The 19,566-nt window shown below is 33.0% G+C and overlaps 3 protein-coding genes across 4 annotated transcripts; 1 reads left to right on the top strand and 2 right to left on the bottom strand.

Moving 5' to 3' along the window:
* Positions 1-1,962: 1,962 nt before the first annotated feature.
* Positions 1,963-4,711, bottom strand: LOC140826015 (cytochrome c oxidase subunit 6b-2). Its single transcript, XM_073188094.1, has 4 exons — positions 4,600-4,711; positions 3,933-4,021; positions 2,745-2,826; positions 1,963-2,313 (listed from the first exon to the last, which is right to left on the bottom strand). The coding sequence occupies exons 1-4, from the start codon at positions 4,606-4,608 to the stop codon at positions 2,260-2,262; spliced, it is 234 nt and encodes a 77-aa protein (XP_073044195.1). The 5' UTR covers positions 4,609-4,711; the 3' UTR covers positions 1,963-2,259.
* Positions 4,712-7,174: 2,463 nt separating this feature from the next.
* LOC140826013 (elongation factor Ts, mitochondrial) lies at positions 7,175-11,502 on the bottom strand. 2 transcript variants are annotated; one of them, XM_073188091.1, is made up of 10 exons: positions 11,359-11,502; positions 10,495-10,832; positions 10,227-10,399; positions 9,967-10,053; positions 9,538-9,712; positions 9,193-9,377; positions 8,430-8,555; positions 7,862-7,947; positions 7,709-7,760; positions 7,175-7,612 (listed from the first exon to the last, which is right to left on the bottom strand). In XM_073188091.1, exons 2-9 carry the CDS (start codon positions 10,808-10,810, stop codon positions 7,715-7,717), a joined length of 1,194 nt encoding a protein of 397 aa, XP_073044192.1. In that variant the 5' UTR covers positions 10,811-10,832; positions 11,359-11,502; the 3' UTR covers positions 7,175-7,612; positions 7,709-7,714. The 2 variants fall into 2 exon arrangements, with proteins under 2 accessions (XP_073044192.1, XP_073044193.1); XM_073188092.1 differs by having other exon boundaries at positions 10,495-10,826; positions 11,346-11,466.
* Positions 11,503-14,929: 3,427 nt separating this feature from the next.
* Positions 14,930-19,105, top strand: LOC140826014 (heptahelical transmembrane protein 3-like). Its single transcript, XM_073188093.1, has 4 exons — positions 14,930-15,492; positions 15,573-15,665; positions 15,769-15,838; positions 18,319-19,105. Exons 1-4 carry the CDS (start codon positions 15,257-15,259, stop codon positions 18,967-18,969), a joined length of 1,050 nt encoding a protein of 349 aa, XP_073044194.1. The 5' UTR covers positions 14,930-15,256; the 3' UTR covers positions 18,970-19,105.
* The last annotated feature ends 461 nt before the right edge of the window (positions 19,106-19,566 follow it).

The following is a 19,566-nucleotide window of genomic DNA, read 5'->3' as shown; positions in this document are numbered from 1 at the left end:
TTGGTACATTACCTTGAATATATAGCCTCGTGACAATTAATTATAAAGGAAATGTGAGGAAAATATAGAACTCATTTCATATAAAAATCGTCGATACATGTTGAACATAAAAGACACTTGGTTCATAAGCAACAATGTACAGCAATACCTGAGCAAAACACAATTCAACTCAAATAAAAACATAAAAAATCAACATATCCCAGATTATGATGATGCTGAGGTGCTCTTTTGTTGGCCAAACTCGCGAATTCTGGCATAAACATTCTCCAAAATGTGGAGACAGATGACTGGAGATGTGCAAGGGCTCATATAGTTGCCGTCTTCAAGGAGTTTCTTGCATAAGTTGAAGCATACCTGTAATCCACGCAAAATTTGCTTTTCAGATTATTACCAGATATTATCGATGCTTGGCAATGAAATTGCTTGTTTCAGTAGGGGAGACATGTGAAGATAAATGCAAATCAAAGATATTATCGATGTTATGGTGTCACATTGTTAGAAAGGCTTGACAAAAGTTTGAGATATGTCATCAACTAAAGACATGGTACACAAGATGGGTATTCTACACACTTTGAATCAATGGCGTCCTCAATTGTTCAACTGAAAACTATATTACATGATACTTCTAAAATGGCCACACACTCATGGCATTGGATACTTCAAGAATATAAATGGGCTACTTCTACAAACTTAAATAGAAGTATCCATCAATAAATAAAGCATTTCACGATTAACGATGATATTTTGATTGTACTAGATAAAAGATCACCGAATTTCGACCACACCAAATGTCGTTAGATAGTTTCAGTTTTTAAATAGTTTATTGACTTGATTTGTATATATTTTTTACATGTGGTTCCCGGAGCCATTACTCGACGGACCACTGGATGTAATGAGACCTGAAGCACTAACTCCACATCCCACAATTGCAATTTTATTGTCGTCCTGTATTAAAATTGACGGCACATAAGGAATGATGCATAAATATTACTAAACTTTTCTCTGCTTGAGATGTAATATATTGTGTATGGAGAGAAATTAAAAAAAGGAAAAGAAATATGTGTGCTGCAATTAAGAACCTTCTCTGAAGGAAGTAATGTGTATTCCTTTAATATTAACACAATAACCAAATAAATTCGAAGATCCATAAGTCCTTATATTGCCAACCAAAGTCAACAAACCACAAATATCAAACAAATTTTCTAACTCTGTGGATGTGTTTGGTTGAGTGGATTAAATAAGGATAGATTAATAGTTCAATATTTATCGTTAAAATTTTAAGTTGTTTTAATAATCATTTTGACCCGGTTTAAGATCCAATTTTATGGATAACTATTTGATTAATAAAATTGGATCTTAAACCGAGTCAAAATGATTATTAAAACAACTTAAAATTTTAACGATAAATATTGGACTATTAATCTATCCTTATTTAATCCACTCAACCAAACACATCCTGTATTGCATATCTTCGTTCTATACAAATTTTGAAGCTTTCTACATTTTTAATTTAGAGGAGTCAAGTATTGGTTTCAAATTGCACACATCGATAAAATGATGTTTTGACATTGAGAAGCTTGAATTACTGTTCGCTCGAGTATAATTTTCAGTTTTCAGCTCTGAAATTCTTCAACTATTTATACATGTAAATTTAAGTAGTCTTTGGCTTATAAAATATTCGCTCTGAATATATCGAAATATAAGCTTTTCAAATAGTATGTCGTTATTTTAAAATTTAAAATTATAATAGATTGAATTAAAACAAAATACAATAATTTTTTTGAAAATGGGGAACGGTAGAATATGAAATAATGTATCATATAAAGAAACATGAGGTTCACTTAGAACTTGGGAAATAATCATAAAACTGTTGGGATATGTTTGTTTTTAAAATATAAAAATATTTATCGAAAATATAAATAAAAGACAATACACCACGGCATTATCAAGATGTTGATTGAATGAAAGATCGACACCCATGTTATAGAGATTAAATGATCATTCATTGTTGACATAAATGGAGCAGCACAACAAATAAGGTACTTCAACCTTGGTGGTGAAAGAAAAAAGAAAACAGAGTTCAATGAAAAAGAACTCATACTTTGGGCTGCTTGTTTTATGTGCAAACCAAAGCATTATAATTAAGACATTTGCAAGAATGCGTTAATTATGCAATAAGAACCTCAAATTATTATGTTCAAATAAGGTAAATTGAAACCAAGCACCAGAGCCCTGAAACTCTGTTGATGGGGTACTGAATTAGAGAGGCCCTGGGAAGGTTCCATTCTCCCTCTGCTCATTCCATTTCTCAACCTGTAAAAAAGAGAAAAATCCAACGCTTCATACAAAACTTTTATCAGATCATCCGGAAAAATAAAGATAAGTAGAAAAACTACCGAGGAAAAATGCAGTAGAAGTTACTTGCAATAATGCAATCATATATGTTAGGTAAAGTAATCTCATGACTTTGATGTCAGTGGTTTGTGAGACAGTCAATGGCAATTACAGATTATCAGGGCTGAAATGAATTATTGGGTTGCTTAAAACTAACGATAAGAGACTAGATTGAGTTTCTGATGAAGTAATCTTGGCTAAATGAAGAGAGATACTTCAACTCAAGTTGAGAGTTAGAAGGAGTATAAGAATAAGCCACAATCATCTCAAATCAAGTACATCGAATCATTCTACCAAACCAGTGTGCACTAAAAGCGGGCCATGAATGGCAGAGAAGAACATCAACACACCCATTCTCCAGGGCAAAGCGAACGATAGTACTTGGCAAATTTATCACAACCACCAGATTCGTCGCCCTTAGCAGCCACGCACCTGAAAACATAAATGATCATGTGAAATACCTGATAATAAAGCTGAAAGTTGTTCATCTATACATGTTTCAACTGATAGACTTGATTGTACATTTGAATCCTCAATTTTAACTGCTAGCTGAATGTATACATACAAATTTCTTATAAAAATATAAGAGAGATTTCTTACAGTAACTTGAGAATTTGAAAATCACTGGTTTTCATTTTAATAGAACATTTACATTTTCAAAATGTTGGATTAAAACCAAGAGATTGCAAGTTAATAAATCAAACCTTCATTCAAACACAATGCCCAGAAATAAAAAAAATAATGTGTAAAGTCCACATTCAACTTCCACTGTAAACATCAGTAACATCTTCGTCAACCAAAATTTGCAGCCAGAAATAAAACTCAGGGACTCTATCCAAGTCTCAAAACCTAAGACCCACTAAAAACTCTGAATCAGCGGTCATTTCAAAGACCAATTGAGTATTAAAAGCATTCAGTAGTATTGTTCTATGTTACACATAAATAATTCCTTATAATTTCGTCTGGGACATGTAATGAGAAAAAAATTACAAGCCCAATCTAAACCCTCTCTCTCTCTTGCTTGTTATTTTTGAAGCAAACCCAAGCTCTGATCGGGTAAAGATATTGATGCAAATCATATAGGTAATAAGAGCTATCAACACAAAATATATGTTTCCTTTAGTTTAAACATCTATTCGAAAGATTCTCAAATTAAACCAGATATTTCAAATTCTCCATCTCCTTGAAAACACATAATACACATTGATATAAGATCCCTAATAGCACTTATTAAAGTATGATAATTGTGGTAACTAAAATCAAACCAAAAGGGCATGCTTCTAAAAAATTAGACCTGGTAACTGATGAAATATAACCAAATAGGCCACAAATAAACAAGGATCTTCCAATGACAATAATAAAGATTAGAACACATCTTAAGCTTTACTCATCACTAAACTAAAGCCAGCTTTCAACTAGTCGGTGCAAGCATTTTACACCATCAATCAGTTTGGTAAGACATTGTTATGCATCAACTATCAAGCTCAACAGCCACAAAATCATCGTCAAACTCAAATTATAAAAAGGACTTGCTTAACCTGTGAAATTCAATGTAACGGGTGAAACAATGCCGGGTTTGGTTGGTAGTGGGGAACCGAAAATCAGCAGGCGCGGTTTTAATTTCAATCTGTGAAAGAAAATTCCAAACAAAATCACTTAGATGCGTGCAAGCTTGGTTAAATACACCAGGTGAAGGTCATCAATATCGTTAGATTATGTAACTCGTATATGGGGTTAAAATGAATTACACACGAGACCTATAAAATTATCAGGTAATCTACAGGTTACTTGGGACATCCTGCGTTAATTTTTTGCTGAAAAGAATGGGATACATCGTTCTGAAACCCAAGAAAAAATTTCAAATAGGGTAAAGAATATCACAAAGCCATTTAACCCAATTCAAGCATGAATAAACAAACACCCAACCCAAAAATTAAACGATCAAGAACCACATGAAATGGCAGTGGGGGAGCTCATCAATTCACTCAAAATCAATTAAAGGACCAGAATAATCCAGCCTCATAGATGAAAATACCACAAAAAAAATATACAATGCGCGTTTTCATGACACAATCACTAGATTTGTTTGAGCATTTGCTTGCATCAATAGCAGGAAATGAAAAAAATCAACGCCATTAATGAAGGAAAAATCATAAAAAAAAAATTCAAGGATTGAAAACAAATTATCGTCAATTAGGGATTTACCTCAGCCATTGGGATGCGATCGACGAAACGTAGAAAAAAAAATGGTATACTGCGCGTCACTGGTTTGGGCCGACGAGATGAAGAGGCACTCACTGGGAAAAATAAAAAGTTACAAAATAAATAATTATTTATGAGAATTAATTAATTAACATATAATAAACAACGCTTTGCACATTATTTATTTAATTTTTAACAATAAAACAATCAAAGCTTAAATTCATAACTTAATTAATGATACATTTTGATGGTTAGTCGGCCCATAGAAAAACTAAATAAACCGATATTTTTTTTAGTTAAAACAAATTATTCAGTTGCAAAATAAAAAATATTTATTTAATTAAATTTTAAAATCTATACAACATTCATCTAATCAAATAAAATTATATCTATATTTTATAAATTGAAATAAGTAATAATATTATTTTAAATAAAATTCAAAACCCAAATAATCATATATATATAATTAAAATTTTAAATAGAAGAAATAATTTTTTTGAAGGAATATAAAATTTTAAATAAAAAATTAAAAAAAAGAACCGGTCGGATCGGTTTTTAACTAGTTCATATGTTCATGATTGGTCTGACCAGTTCTGATATGTTTGATCGTAAAACGGTTATTAGACTTTGTTTGGACAGAATTATTTTCTATCAAACCAATCAGTCTGATATAGTTGTAAAACACTCCTCTTACTATATTTACTATAAAATTAGGGGTTATGTGAAATGGTTGAAAAATTTATAAACGATATTCCTGGCCAGTTGCATTCAAATTCTTGAGTTATTATTGTTATTTGTTTGTGTTTTAATAGAGTTGTGAATCAAGAGGTGCTTCACTCTATGAGGAAAAAATCAGGTGGTAAAGGTTTTATGGTCATCAAGATTGATCTTGAGAAAGCATATGATAAGTCCGACATGGAAAGATAATGATTAATACCGAGAGAGTTAAAAGGGGATTTACTACCAATTGGTTATGCTTTCAGTGTCAAAACTGTCTGAAAGATGTGGGGCCATATTTTTCATAAGTGTAAGGAAGCAAGAAGAGTCTGGATTAGACTTCTTCCCATTAGTACCTTTCAACAGAACTCGAACCTCAGCTTTGATGAGTGGCTGCGAGAAAACCAGGACACGGAAAGAAACAATAAAATGGCAATAGATTGGAACAGAATCTTTACTATTACACTATGGGGAATTTGGTATTGGCAAAACAAATTGGTGTTTGATGACAAGAAAATTGATGTAAGTACCAAAGTGGACTCAGTCAAGAACCAATTCATAGAAATCAAAGCAATTTTTTCTTCAAAAAACCTGCATAGTGAGATCGACACTCCCACCTTTAGGATGGAAATCACTCAATGTTGATGGAAGTTGTGACCACAAAGCTCGAAAAGCGGGTGGAGGATGAATTTTGAGAGACTGAACTTGGGGACTGGATTTTTGACTTCACACACAACATTGATTGGTGTTCAATTGAGGAGGCAGAGCTTTGGGCGGTCTGTAAAGGGTTGGGGCAAAAACTTGTGAGAGACGATCTCACGGGTCGTATTTTGTGAGACGGATCTTTATTTGGATAATACATGAAAAAAGTATTACTTTTTATGCTAAGAGTATTACTTTTTACTGTGAATATGGGCAGGGTTGATCCGTCTCACAGATTGAGATCCGTGAGACGGTCTCACATGAGACCTACTCAAGGGTTGGAATTAGCATGGAACTCGGGGATACAAGATGATCTTACTTGGAATCGATTCAGAAAAAGTTGTGAAGTGGCTGAAAAAAAGAAGAAATTCCTTGTTGGTCTATTCTTAATTTAATCTCTACATGTATGATTCTCTTGAATAGATATTGGGAAGTCATGATCAACCATATCTATAAGGAACAAAATAGGACAGCCGATTATTTGGCTTTGGAAGCACTAAAATACCAATGAGGATACAAAACTATTCGGACTCCTCCAGCAGGCATAGATGAAATCATTGAAGAAGACAAGATGTGAATAGATTATTCGAGAAGAATTACAGTACACTAATCGTTTAATGATGGGTGACCCCCTCTCTTGTAACAAAAAAAAATAGAGTTGCGAATCTGAAAAATTAAGATAATTATTCATATTTATAAATCACAAAACAAATTAATGAAACGGTCTCACGTTTCAATTTTGTGAGACAAATATATTATTTGAATCATCCATAAAAACATATTATTTTTTATGTTAAAAATATTACTTATTATTATAAATATGGACGAAATTGACACGTTCTGTGATACCATCTTTAAAAAACCCTGCTATTTATAGATTTGTGCATTTGATTTTTTGCATTTTACTTGAAATACATTAAAGACACTATTTATTCACCATATTAAAAAAAAAAAAACAGTTTTTCTCAAAATAAATCTAGAAAACAATAAATAACATAAATTTTGTAGTAGTACTTTGTATCCATTGAATTCTTCATACCATCCATAGAAACGCCAAGAAATAATGCCTGCCATATTCGGCAAATCATGCAGAGAACACAGCGAAAGCGCACACGATCACAATAAGGAATTTCATCAAGAAGTTAGCAACAGGATCAAGAAATTTTGCTTCGAAGATTAATTTTCCATTAATACAACGCAATATACGAGCACAAAACAAATGGCTCAAAATGCCTTGGATAGCATTACATTTCAGCAACCAACGGCATTCGAGAAATGCCAACATAATTAAAGCAGTGAGAGAAAATGATTATCGCATAATTATTCAGGAAAACCTCACGATGGAGGGCCAACAAGTCAGCTTCCAGGAAAAGCTAGAGCATGAAAAAAAGAATTCCACAAGAAAGCTTGAGCTCAAAATAGTCGCAAGTAAAAAAATCGAAGAGAGGGCGAGGGTAATGTTATTGTACTTCTGCTTCTCATCTTCATTAAATTCCAATCCTCGCGGTCGAGCAACGTAACAAATAATACAACTAAATATTGCTCCAATACCGTTCACTCAAAAACATGGAGGCCTTGTTTACATGTTCTTAGTAACCTGCAGGCAAAAAGCACATCACGTTCATTGGCTAAACAATTATCTCCGTTATTTGCAACCCCATTCTAATTTTATTCGGAAGATGAGCCAAGTTACCTAGTTTTAAGCAGCCTGAGCAAGAGATTGTGCTCCCTTGGAAGTATGAAGCCTGTAAAGAGTGCAAATAAAGTATGCTAGGATAACATCAGAAAATTGAAATTTATAAAAGCAGAAAAAAATTGATATAAAGAAATGTTTGACAGAAATTACCTTTTAAGTTCTCCAACTTCCAACCTGAGAAAGTTCCCAATTTTCACAGTGGATCCCACTTCCTTTGATAAATTGTTCAGAAGTGTCTGGAGGAAGTGGGGTGTCACACCAATTAAATATGTTCATAACTCATTATGGGAAATTTTGACAAAAATAGCTAGATTCAACAAATATGGTAGAGGCACCAATTAAACAAGAATACTTCGGAATAACTTGATCATGATTGTTTGATTCAAAATCACTAGGTATGAACTTGATCTGGAACACCTAAGATTATGTTTGAACTCGAAGAAAAATAGCAATATTTTGTTAACACCGAGATCACTACGTCATTTATGCAAGTTCTGCAGATCTTGTAAATGCATACAACATCAGCGAGAATACAGCTTCACCGTGAGATTTCAGATTCAAATGCTTGCATGGCTAAAGAATTATTTCTTTCCAGCTAAGATTTTATGTAGACATTTTTCTATAACAATTTTCTGATTATACCAAACCAATAGATTGAGACACAAGCTAAAAGCCAAAGCGAAGGAAGTGAGAAAAATTCACATCTAATGACTCAAACCTTTATGTGGACGGTGTCATCTACAATGAATTTTTGCTCCAAAAGAACCACTTCCTCGAAATACTTTCTTAGACGGCCTTCAACCATTTTATCAATGGCCATCTGAGACTTCCCTGTACTCTCTGCCTGAAAAAGGTAGCGGCAAGTAGTTAGCTTATATCTCACACGAAGTGATTAATGCAACATAGGTAAAAGATATAACAAAACATATCACCATGTTTATGAATGAACTCCACGCAGATTTAACCATATCCAAAAGCTTATTTAAGTATCTAAGAACAAAGCAATAAATTAAGTGAAACAATATAGAAACAATAATGTCACAGGATAAACATAATAATCAACCAATTCCTTCTACATTCAACAGTATGACTCCATTAGATGACCAACTGGAACTAGAAATTACTCCATATAATACACTTCTAATATGTATGTGAAAAATAACTCCGGCCTATAAAGTATCTTGGAAGAAAAAGGATGAGCTTGTGAAGTAGTGCACCTCAAACATCTATTGAGCATTTTACATAGATCAAGAAGCCATAGGCTCCAAAATATGAAAGATGCAGGCCTCACAAGTTTCAATAGATGCATACATAGTTCAAATTTTAGATTTTATTAACTGCAAACAGACAATAAACATAGAAACATCCGGCAAGTAACTACGACCTAGGCTTCACAAGTTCTCATAGATGCAAACACAGTTCAAATTTTAGATTTTAAGAACTGTAAACACACAATAAACATAGAAACATCCAGCAAGTACCTGCGACCTCAGAACCTCACTTTCATTTTCTAATGCATCAGAAGAAACATCTTCCTTTGTTAGAAACAAAGGTTTCGCAGCAACCACGTGCATTGCTAATTCTGATCCAACACGCTCGACAGCACTCAGTGGAACATTCTCATCCTCTACTTCAAGAGATAAAATCCCGGCAATTCGCCCAATTCCTGCATATCCAATTATGGGCCAGGAATATAAGTACAAATTTTATAAATTATAAAAAAATGCAATTAATAGATTTTGAAAATATGCATGTAATTATGTTTTGTGTATGAAAAGACACGTGCAAAATAGACATGCTAGTGAAATTTAGAAATTCCTTGCTACCTGGTTGGGGACTTGTGTGAAGATATGTGGAAAGGACACCATGCAAAGGTGAAGATATTGTATAACCACCACCAAGTTTGACATTCTCCCCCATCATTGCAGCCACCTCTGTAACTGCACTGTGAGCAATTATCTCTCCACTTAACTTGGGGTGATCCATATTCAGTTTCAAACCCTATATAACAAATGCATTACAGACACAAGGAACTTCACTTAAACTATAACGAGGCACGAGAAACAAATGCAAGTCCTATCACTACAGCCAAATCAAAAGATCACAGCAAGAACAATTTCATAAGTATCATTTGCAAACTTGGATAGGATGAACACTTAGGATGGTCAACACAATGGACATTCTGGAGGCAATGATTATCTACTAAAACAACAATAATAGATCTTTGCCTAGAAACGAAAGATAAAGATCATCACCTCTAGATAGCATGTTTCAACAGGAACAGCTACAGAAGACTGATTAGAACCATCAAGCAACAAAGCAGACTTTGCCAAAGACAAGGCCTACACAAACACATTTGCAGGAAAATAGATAAATAACAAAGGATAAATCATGAAAGAAATGATAAGCAAAATGAACTTATAAAAAGTAACTAAACCAATATACCATTTTCTAAGTAATAAATAGTAACGAAAATGGAAAGGCCATTAAGGCCGGGTAGAAATGTCACGCTGACCAAGTATTGAAAAATCTCATTCCTAGCAACAAAATCCGTTTCACAGTTGAGTTCAACAACCACAGCTTTCCTTTCGTCCTGTGCGAGAGCAAGCAAACCTTCAGCAGCAGTTCGAGAAAACTTCTTTGATGCAAGAACAACCCCTCTTTTTCGCAAATCCTTCTGTGCAGCTTCTGTAATAATCCAACACGGATAATTATTAAGTCAATAAACTGTGAACCGAAAATCTAAAATTAGAAGGTAAGCAGAAGGAAATTTGTGAACTTGCCAACATCCCAGTTGCAAGTAACAAGAGCGGATTTGACTTCCTTAATGGGAGCGCTTGTTTTCTCCCTCAACTGCTTTATGAGATTCTTTTGTTCTGATGCAGATACTTCGGATGAGTAATTTCGATTAAAGTAGATCCCAAAATGATTGGTTGGGTTGGAATGATGGAAAAAGGTTGAAGTATGATTTTCACAAGGCATAAAATAACTTCCTCTGTGTGCTATAGAAGTGGAATACAAATCGCCACAAGTCACTGGTCTATTCAGTCTCTTATACATAAATTCAACAGGACATTTTAACCCTCTTGCAAAACCCATTTCAATGAAAGACAATCTTAACCTGAAAACAGTAAAAAGAGATTTACTTAGTACTTGTGGCATGCTTAATGTGATGAAAAAAAAAACAAAAACAAAAAAATCCACCAACACCGAAAATTCCAATAGCTGAAGAGTCCCTTCCAATCAAGATTTGGAATAGAATGCAAGTATACATCAATAACACATAAAACACAACAATTTATATCTACAACTACACGCTATCGTAATAGTTTATATCCGTAAGGATGATGGTGTTGATAGGATTATAGAGAGATATATAATTCATTATTATGTGTGGTTTGAATACTTGAACATAAGATAAAATTTAAATCATCAAACTTTTTTATTTGTGATTTCAATATACTTACAGATAAAATAAATAAATATTTTCTGGTTATTGTTCTCCCAATCTCACTTATTCTCTTCGTTTATCAGAAATCCAAGGAAATCGAAGTCGTCATTTCTTGTTGAAAAGAACAACAATGTAACAAATCATCAAAGCCATCGTTTGATCAAATTATCAAGAATTCACAACAAAATATACGTACCCAATGGAGGCGCAGAAATGAGAGTTCGGCCGTTTGGGAAACCGAAGAACGGGGCTCAAGGTTTATGGTGACTGAGATTTGAGACGGAATCGAAGATGAGGAATCGGTGGGCTTTTGTAACTTCGAAATGGGCCTCGAGTATAGGGTCGGGTAATCGGGTCAACTCGTAGATTTGGAGATTATTATTCAATTATTAGAATAACGTGAAAAATTAAAGTTAGACCAAATTTATAAATTGAATAATTTGCCAGATGAAGAAAAATAAAGGATCGGAATGCTTATTATAAATTTAAGTTCAACTAACGAGTAAAAACTGTGCCACATGTGCATATTCGTACATGTTATGCTTGTCACATGCTCGATATAATCAAATTATACATTGTAAGATTTATAACATATGAGTAGATTTGAAATTTATCAATATAAATACATTTTCAAATAGAATGAACTTCTGAATAATAGACTATTCTAGAATTAATAAATTTACTTCTACATAGCAATTCATAATATTACTATTATAATTTAATCAGAATCTAAATTCTTCACCCAAGATTGCTAGAATAAATTAAATTATATTTATTGTCAATTTTTCTTAGCGTTCAATATTTTGATGTTATTTTGATTTAAATGTAAAGGCATGCAAATAATTTATCAGATTAAGACAACATTAATGTCGAACAATGAAGTACAAATATAACAGTAAAAACAAAAGATTTATAAAACGTGAACATAATTTGAACTCATCAGTATCGTACACGAAACTTTCATGCATGTGAGTATGGAGGTATGCCACATCTTTGAGGGAGATCAAACTTGATAAGATACGTTTAGTTTTTAGTTTTTGAGTAGATCTCTTGTGAGACGGTCTAACGAATCTTTATCTGTGAGACGAGTCAACCATATCGATATTTACAATAAAAAATAATACTATTAGCATAAAAATTAATATTTTTTCATTGATGATCCAAATAAGATATCCATCTCACAAAATACGACCCGTGAGACTGTCTCATATAAATGTTTACCTTGATTTATATATGATGATGAATTAATTTGTAAATCATTAGCAACTATGTAACATAATAATACACAAGATTTGGCTTGACATTTGCTTCAACATATTTCTACAGGTCACACTTCAATAACCAACCTATCACAGCCCATCTTGGGATGGACAAAAATTTGTGTGAGACGATCTCACGGGTCGTATTTGTGAGACGAGTCTCTTATTTGGATCACTCATGAAAAAATGTTACTTTTTATACTAAGAGTATTAGTTTTTATTGTCAATATGGGTCGGATTGACCCGTATCATGGATTATAATCCGTGATACGATCTCACATGAAACCCACTCCTTGGGATGATATCCGATCGACTAGATGAGTCCATCAATTGACATCTCAGAAAACGTGAAACTAATGAGTCGTACAATTTGACAAGAATGCATCAGTAAGGCTACTTTATCATCATAATTCGGTCAAAAATTTGTATGTTGATTGAATATAAATTTATTATATTTCATATATTTTATTTATATTTACTAATTATTAAAAATGATAAAATAATAATTTACCATCTTATATTTATTGATTAAATTTTTTTTCATTATTTTTTAAAGTAATTTATTTATATTTACTAATTATTAAAAATGATAAAATAATAATTTACCATCTTATATTTATTGATTAAATTTTTTTTCATTATTTTTTAAAGTAATTTATTTATTGAAAATTTTGAAAAAGGGTTTCTATCTAGAATTTATTTGCGATGGAGTTCTATAATTTGGGATAATTTAGCATAGATGGTATTTGTTAAAATAAAATATCAAAAATTAAGTAAAGATAGATAAATCTGGAAAACATTAATATCGAGTGTCTTCTTCTTCTTATTTCATCTAGGACAAGATTGAGTTTATATAATTTCATGGTTAAGAAACTTGTGATTTGTAGTGTTACTACATATGAATCTGAATTTTGTTGATTTCAAATATGTCCATTGGACATATAATAATCTAGAAGATTAAAGCAAACCACACCGTCTAATTAACAATCTAACATATACGAGGATAGAGTGGTGATTGTCTTAAAGTTTAAGTAAATTAACCAAGTTTATCAATACACTTCAATACATAGAAAGTGTTTTATTTTTTCTTTAATAATTTTTTTTAAAAAAATTATATTATAATTTCCTTATATTTCTCCATTCACTCCATAATTTAAAACAAAAAACGAATAGCATGCATATGTTTACAATATAATTCAGTAATTATATTAATCAAAATGTTTAAATCACTCGGGTTTATTGCGAATTCGATATAAAGTTTGGTGAACAAATTTCTTGGAGAAATTATTCTTACCAACCCAAAAAGGATGGAGCAATCGACACTTTATTGTCCTTTGATTCCTTGTCCAACTTCGACATCACATGTGAGGTATCTAGGTGTGATTGGGTTAACAAAATCTTGGAAATCCTTTTCATTTTCCTAAATTCACAAGTCTTGAAAACAATCAATTTTCTCACGATGTTGATCGTAAAGGGATTGTGTCTATGTGGTCGTGTGAGACGACAATGGAGAACTTTATAAGTACACGTCTAAACGATTCATGATAAGGACAAATGTTGCTGTAATTACAACTCCTTATGAATTTTAGAATCCAAACTAAACAAACAACTTGTCAAAAAAAAAAAAAAAACCCCCACTAAATCCAACATGATTTTTTTTTTCTCTCAAAAGAATAAAACTTTAATATTTTTTGGTGGGATGATTCTTGAAATAAGTCAAAGTAAGAAAATGTGAGAATATGACAATAACATCATTATTTAAGAAGAATGTGGAAAGTTAAAGTAGAATCTTTGTGATTGATTGGGAGTGAAAAAACATTGAATGATAAAAAAAATTGAAAAATAGTGAGTCCTACATCTAAATCTTAACATTTTCGTATTATTAATATAAAAAAAATGTTTTTTTTTCTTTGAAACACAAATAATCTTAGTCTTAACTAATCTCATAAGAGTCGTGACAGCTTACCAATATCAATACTATGTTTATCAAGTCGATTTTTTTAACAACATTAGATTAACTAAGATAACTCTCGTCGATAAACTCGAGTGGGAACAAATTATATTTTCACATTTGAAGATATGTGTACTAAAATTCTTGTTGAATCAAAAACCATCTATGTAATAAGAGTATGTCTCTTGTGAGATAGATTCGTGCGACAGGATCAATCCTATCAATATTCACAATAAAAAATAATACTCTTAGCATAAAAAATAAAATTTTTCATAGATGACCCAAAAAAGAGATTCGTCTCACAAATACGACCCGTGAGACCGTCTCACACATGTTTTTGTCGTGTAGTAAATGATCATTTGGGTTAGTGATAAGTCCAAAATATTTTAGATAGATTAGATTAAACAAGAAAATTTTCCAATTGCATTGCATAAAAAACAACCACGATATATGAAAATTAAAATTAAAAAATTATAAATACACGGAGACACAATTTTCACAAAATGTTGAACTTACATAAATGCCCTCCGCCAAAATTGAATTTCTACGCCAACCATTTCCGAGCTGGAGGGAAAAGATGCACAGTCGAATAGTTCAGCTTCCTCTTGACTTTAGTCAAACGTACAATGGGAAAAAGGTGATATGGTGATCTCGACCACACACGATAATTTCCCTTACGCATATTAACGGTAAATGCCATTTGTTAATAGTATAAATTCTCTGGGAGCCATACAAGCTAGCGCAGATTCACGGTCGCCGGTGAAAAGCAAACACTTCAGAGTTCCCCGGTGGAAATTTCTTCGGTGACTGAGACTGCCGATTTCATTTTCCCGCGAATTATCATCCTTCATAGTACACATATACACATATCAACCGAAGATCAAATGAGGAGGAGAGGTTCGAAATGCCCCCCCGAGATGTCGACGCCTCGAGCGGCGGCGAACGGAGAGGATTGTGAGGAGGAGAAGAAGAATCCGTCTAGGCTGGAGAAATACGAGGCGTTGCCGGAGTATCTGAAGGATAACGAATTCATTAGAGACTATTACAGATGCGAATGGCCTCTGAAAGATGTCTTCCTCAGCGTTTTCTCGTTGCATAATGAAACTCTCAACATTTGGACGTAAGAGGACTTTTGCTTATGTGTTTGTATTCTTGTCTTCCATTCAGTGGTTGAATTTGATGAGATCGAATTCCTTTCAGACATTTGGTTGGATTCTTTATATTTGCTTGGTTATCTGCGGTGAGCTTGACGGAGGAGATGACCATGGAGAATTTCACGGCGAAATTATTTTGGTAATTTTCTGAAATCCTTTCATATTTTCGTCATTTCGAGCTTCCTCACTTCAAATCATCTGCAGTTTGTCCATATTTTTTTACTGAAAATTGGGATTGACAGGGAGGGAAATGATGGATGGTTGAAGACGACAACGACGAACCAATCCAGCAGCTCCGATGCTTTCTTTTCGGTTAGTGTTAATTTTATAATTTGCACACTCGGTCCAATTCTTTTGCTCTTTTAGGTTTTTGGCAGTCTTCTTTCTGAAATCACAATTAATCCTCCCTGTTCTTGAAAAAACTCATCTCCTCTAATACCAGATAATTGCATTTTTTTAAATTTCAATTTATTAAAACACTTTTAATTATCATGTATTAAAAAGTCTCAAATATTATAATCTCATAAATAGTATTTGCTGGTGGTGGAAATTAGATGATCATTAGAGCACATGAACTCCGAGTATGAAGTAAATTACTAGAAAATAATAAAAATAAAACACGAATTTTAGGCGTTTCTTACCCAGGCATTCACCGATGCACGTAACTCAGCTGTCTTCCCACAAACATCTTGCTGTCAACAGAGATACTGTCCTTATTCGGTTTTTCTCTCTCATAGAACCATTCTCCAACTTAGATAACAAATTAAATATGAGTGAGTCTCATGTGACTGTGAGACGGGTCAATCCTACCCATATTCACAATAAAAAGTAATACTCTTTGCATAAAAAGTTATACTTTTTCATGGGTGACCCAAATAAGAGATCCGTCTCACAAATAATACCCGTGAGACCGTCTCACAAAAGTTTTTGCCATTAAATATTATCAGTTTGCTTTAATATTTATTTGGTAAAATTTTTTGTGAGACGGTTTCATTTGTCGTATGTTGTGAGATAGATCTCTTATTCGAGTCATTCATGAAAAAATATTACTTTTTATAGTGAATATTAGTGGAGTTGACCGTCTCACATATAAATATTCGTGAGACCGTCTCACAAGAGACTTACTCTAATTTTTTTTTAAACAAATTTCACAGCTTGTAACACAGTTTTTATTTATAACTCAACTTTTCATCACTTGTAAAAAATATTCTATTATATATTATGTTATATTTAATGTAAAATTTTAAAATACTCATCCTCCGAAGTAATATAAACTAGACTAAATAATTTGTACTATTTCATATTAAAAATACAAATAAAAGTACGTTGCATAATGAACACGATCTCTTATAAGATATTTTTTTTAAAATACATTAAAAATAAAACCAAACAATACCAGTTTTGCAATTTGCAAAGTGTTTTCAATTGAAAAATAAGAGTCGGCATTCTTTAACGTTTTTCTTCAATAAACAAATTATCAGGGCGAACAAATCAACAAAAGAAATCTTATCTTGGTGAGTCATGATCCATAAAGCACGAAAACTTGACATTTTTCGACTTCTGACATATCAGTATGATTTAGTTTCCCCGTATATGATAGAAAGCTCGGATTATTTAAATAAAGATGCCCAGAGTTGACTCAGAATTTGAACGATTTCGGTGTAAAATATATTTAAAGGACGATTAATGAACTTGTAGAGTCGAAATTAGGATTTGACAAATTTATATATAAATTTTGAGTGGGTCCCGTCTCACGGATCATAATATGTGAGACGGATCAATTCTACCCATATTTACTTCATAAGTAATACTCTTAGTATAAAAAATAATATTTTTTATGAGTGACTCAAATAAGAGATCCGTATCACAAATACGACCCGTGAGACCATCTCACATAAGTTTTTGCCATAACTTTTTTACTATTTTTTTGATAGGTGATGAAGTTTAAGGGACATCTTTTTGAATTTAAAATTGTTCGAAAATTTATAATTCAATATATATATATATATATATATATATATATATATATAATATATATATATAATTTTACGGAGACGATGAATCCCCCCGTGTTGAGCCTGCTCCACAATTAAAATAAAAAATTTGATTTTCAAGATATCAAAATAAACTCTTATATACGGCCAGAAAATTCAGCACCTTTAGTTGGTCTTAATTATGTGGTTTATCATCAATTACCTTATCCCCATCTGCATGGATTTAATGATCTGGAATTCGAACCTTTAGATTAACAATTCTTCAACCTTTTTCAAAGTTTCGACCAACAGACAGCCAACCTATGCCATGAATAGTTTGTTATAGCATGTTTATAATGTGAACAAACTTCTAGATTTTTAAAGGTGAAGCTTCACCCGCGTGAAGTCAGGATATTGACTTCGTAGTAGGGGAATGAAAATTTTTATCGATATTTTCTAGCACAACAGTCAACATGCATAGGGCATGTTCTTTTTTTTTTCCCTTGTTTTTCCCCTATACTATTGGGTAGATGGATTTTTCTATGCAAGGGGTCTCCAACTCAAACCTTGTCGATAGTTTGGAGTTTGGTGTTATTGGGCTAGCATGTGTTCTGATACGCATTAATTTGTTGTATGCTTATTTGAAACGTGCTTCCATAATTTTCTCTTTGTTATATGCATATTTGAAGTGTACTTGATTCCACATTTTATTCTCCTTGCACATATAGTTGGGCTTCTTCCATGGGGAAATGAGTTCAATCCTTTTAAGAACTCAGCCCCTTAAAATAAAGTGCAATATGATCTCTTTCCAATCTACAGGATACTCACGCAAGACACTTTTCAAAGTCACCACTCTTGGGAGCAAGATCCATTCCCTTGTGGCCGTGGTTTGTTTTCTTGGGTGGAGCGATGGTCTGCTTAATTTTTAGCTCTACTTCCCACCTCTTCTCCTGCCACTCCCGACGTTTCTACTACTTCTTCTGGCGCCTAGACTACGCCGGAATCTCCCTCATGATAGTGGGCTCATTCTTCGCCCCCTTATACTACACCTTCTTAGACCACCCCTACTGGCGCTTCTTATACCTATCCTCAATTGCATTGATCGGTATTCTAGTAGTCACAACGCTTCTCGCCCCGTCTCTGTCAAGTGGTGATTATCGGGGTTTCAGGGCGGCTCTGTTTTTGTGCATGGGGTTCTCAGGGGTGATTCCAGCGACACACGGAGTGCTGTTGCACTGGGATCATCCGCAGGTAATTGCATCCCTCGGATATGAGATAGCTATGGGGACATTGTACGGTCTGGGGGCAGTATTTTATGTTACTAGGATACCAGAAAGATGGAAGCCTGGTGCATTTGATATTGTAGGTCACAGCCATCAGATATTCCATGTTTTCGTGGTCGCCGCGGCGCTTATTCACTGCGCTGCCACCCTTATTATCATGGAATGGAGACGAGGTTTACATGTCTAGGATTTCTCCGAGGAATTTTATAGAGCATGAGATATTGATTTAGGATTGATTGGTTCTGGTTCAAAATTTTATGCATTATATTATTCGGAGACCGGACGAAATTCATCCATTATGCAAGTGATGTGATTTATTGAGACTGTGAGTGATTGTAGACAGACCAATATTGGTTCGATCTATATTGAATGTATAGTTCCCGCACAAACGCATGAATTGATTTACAAAATCACAACACGTATGCAAGCCATTGTCTACAAACGTCAGAACAATTTTATATTGTTAAAATGACTTGACAAGGGAATTAACTAATTACATGCAATACAAAACATATTTATCCTTCCAAAAAAACATATTTAATTTGAGGAGTTATATTTACATTTTTTAAAAATATACAACACCTTTTCTGTAAAATATTTATATATAAAAAAAATTTTATGGTGTCTCAGACCACGGCTTCTTTTTGTTGTTGAATCAATATTTTAATAAATTTCCAAATTTATGTCATTTAAAAATCTTAAACCAAAGTATTTGCATTTGAGAGATTCAATCATATGTATCAACACGATTAATTATATTATTAAATTTTAAATCAATATAATT

Source organism: Primulina eburnea, chromosome 3 (assembly GCF_022965805.1).
Source record: "Primulina eburnea isolate SZY01 chromosome 3, ASM2296580v1, whole genome shotgun sequence".
In the NCBI taxonomy this organism is placed as follows: domain Eukaryota; kingdom Viridiplantae; phylum Streptophyta; class Magnoliopsida; order Lamiales; family Gesneriaceae; genus Primulina; species Primulina eburnea.
Note: the sequence above shows the minus strand (reverse complement) of the source record. Positions and strands in the feature narration are given on the sequence as shown.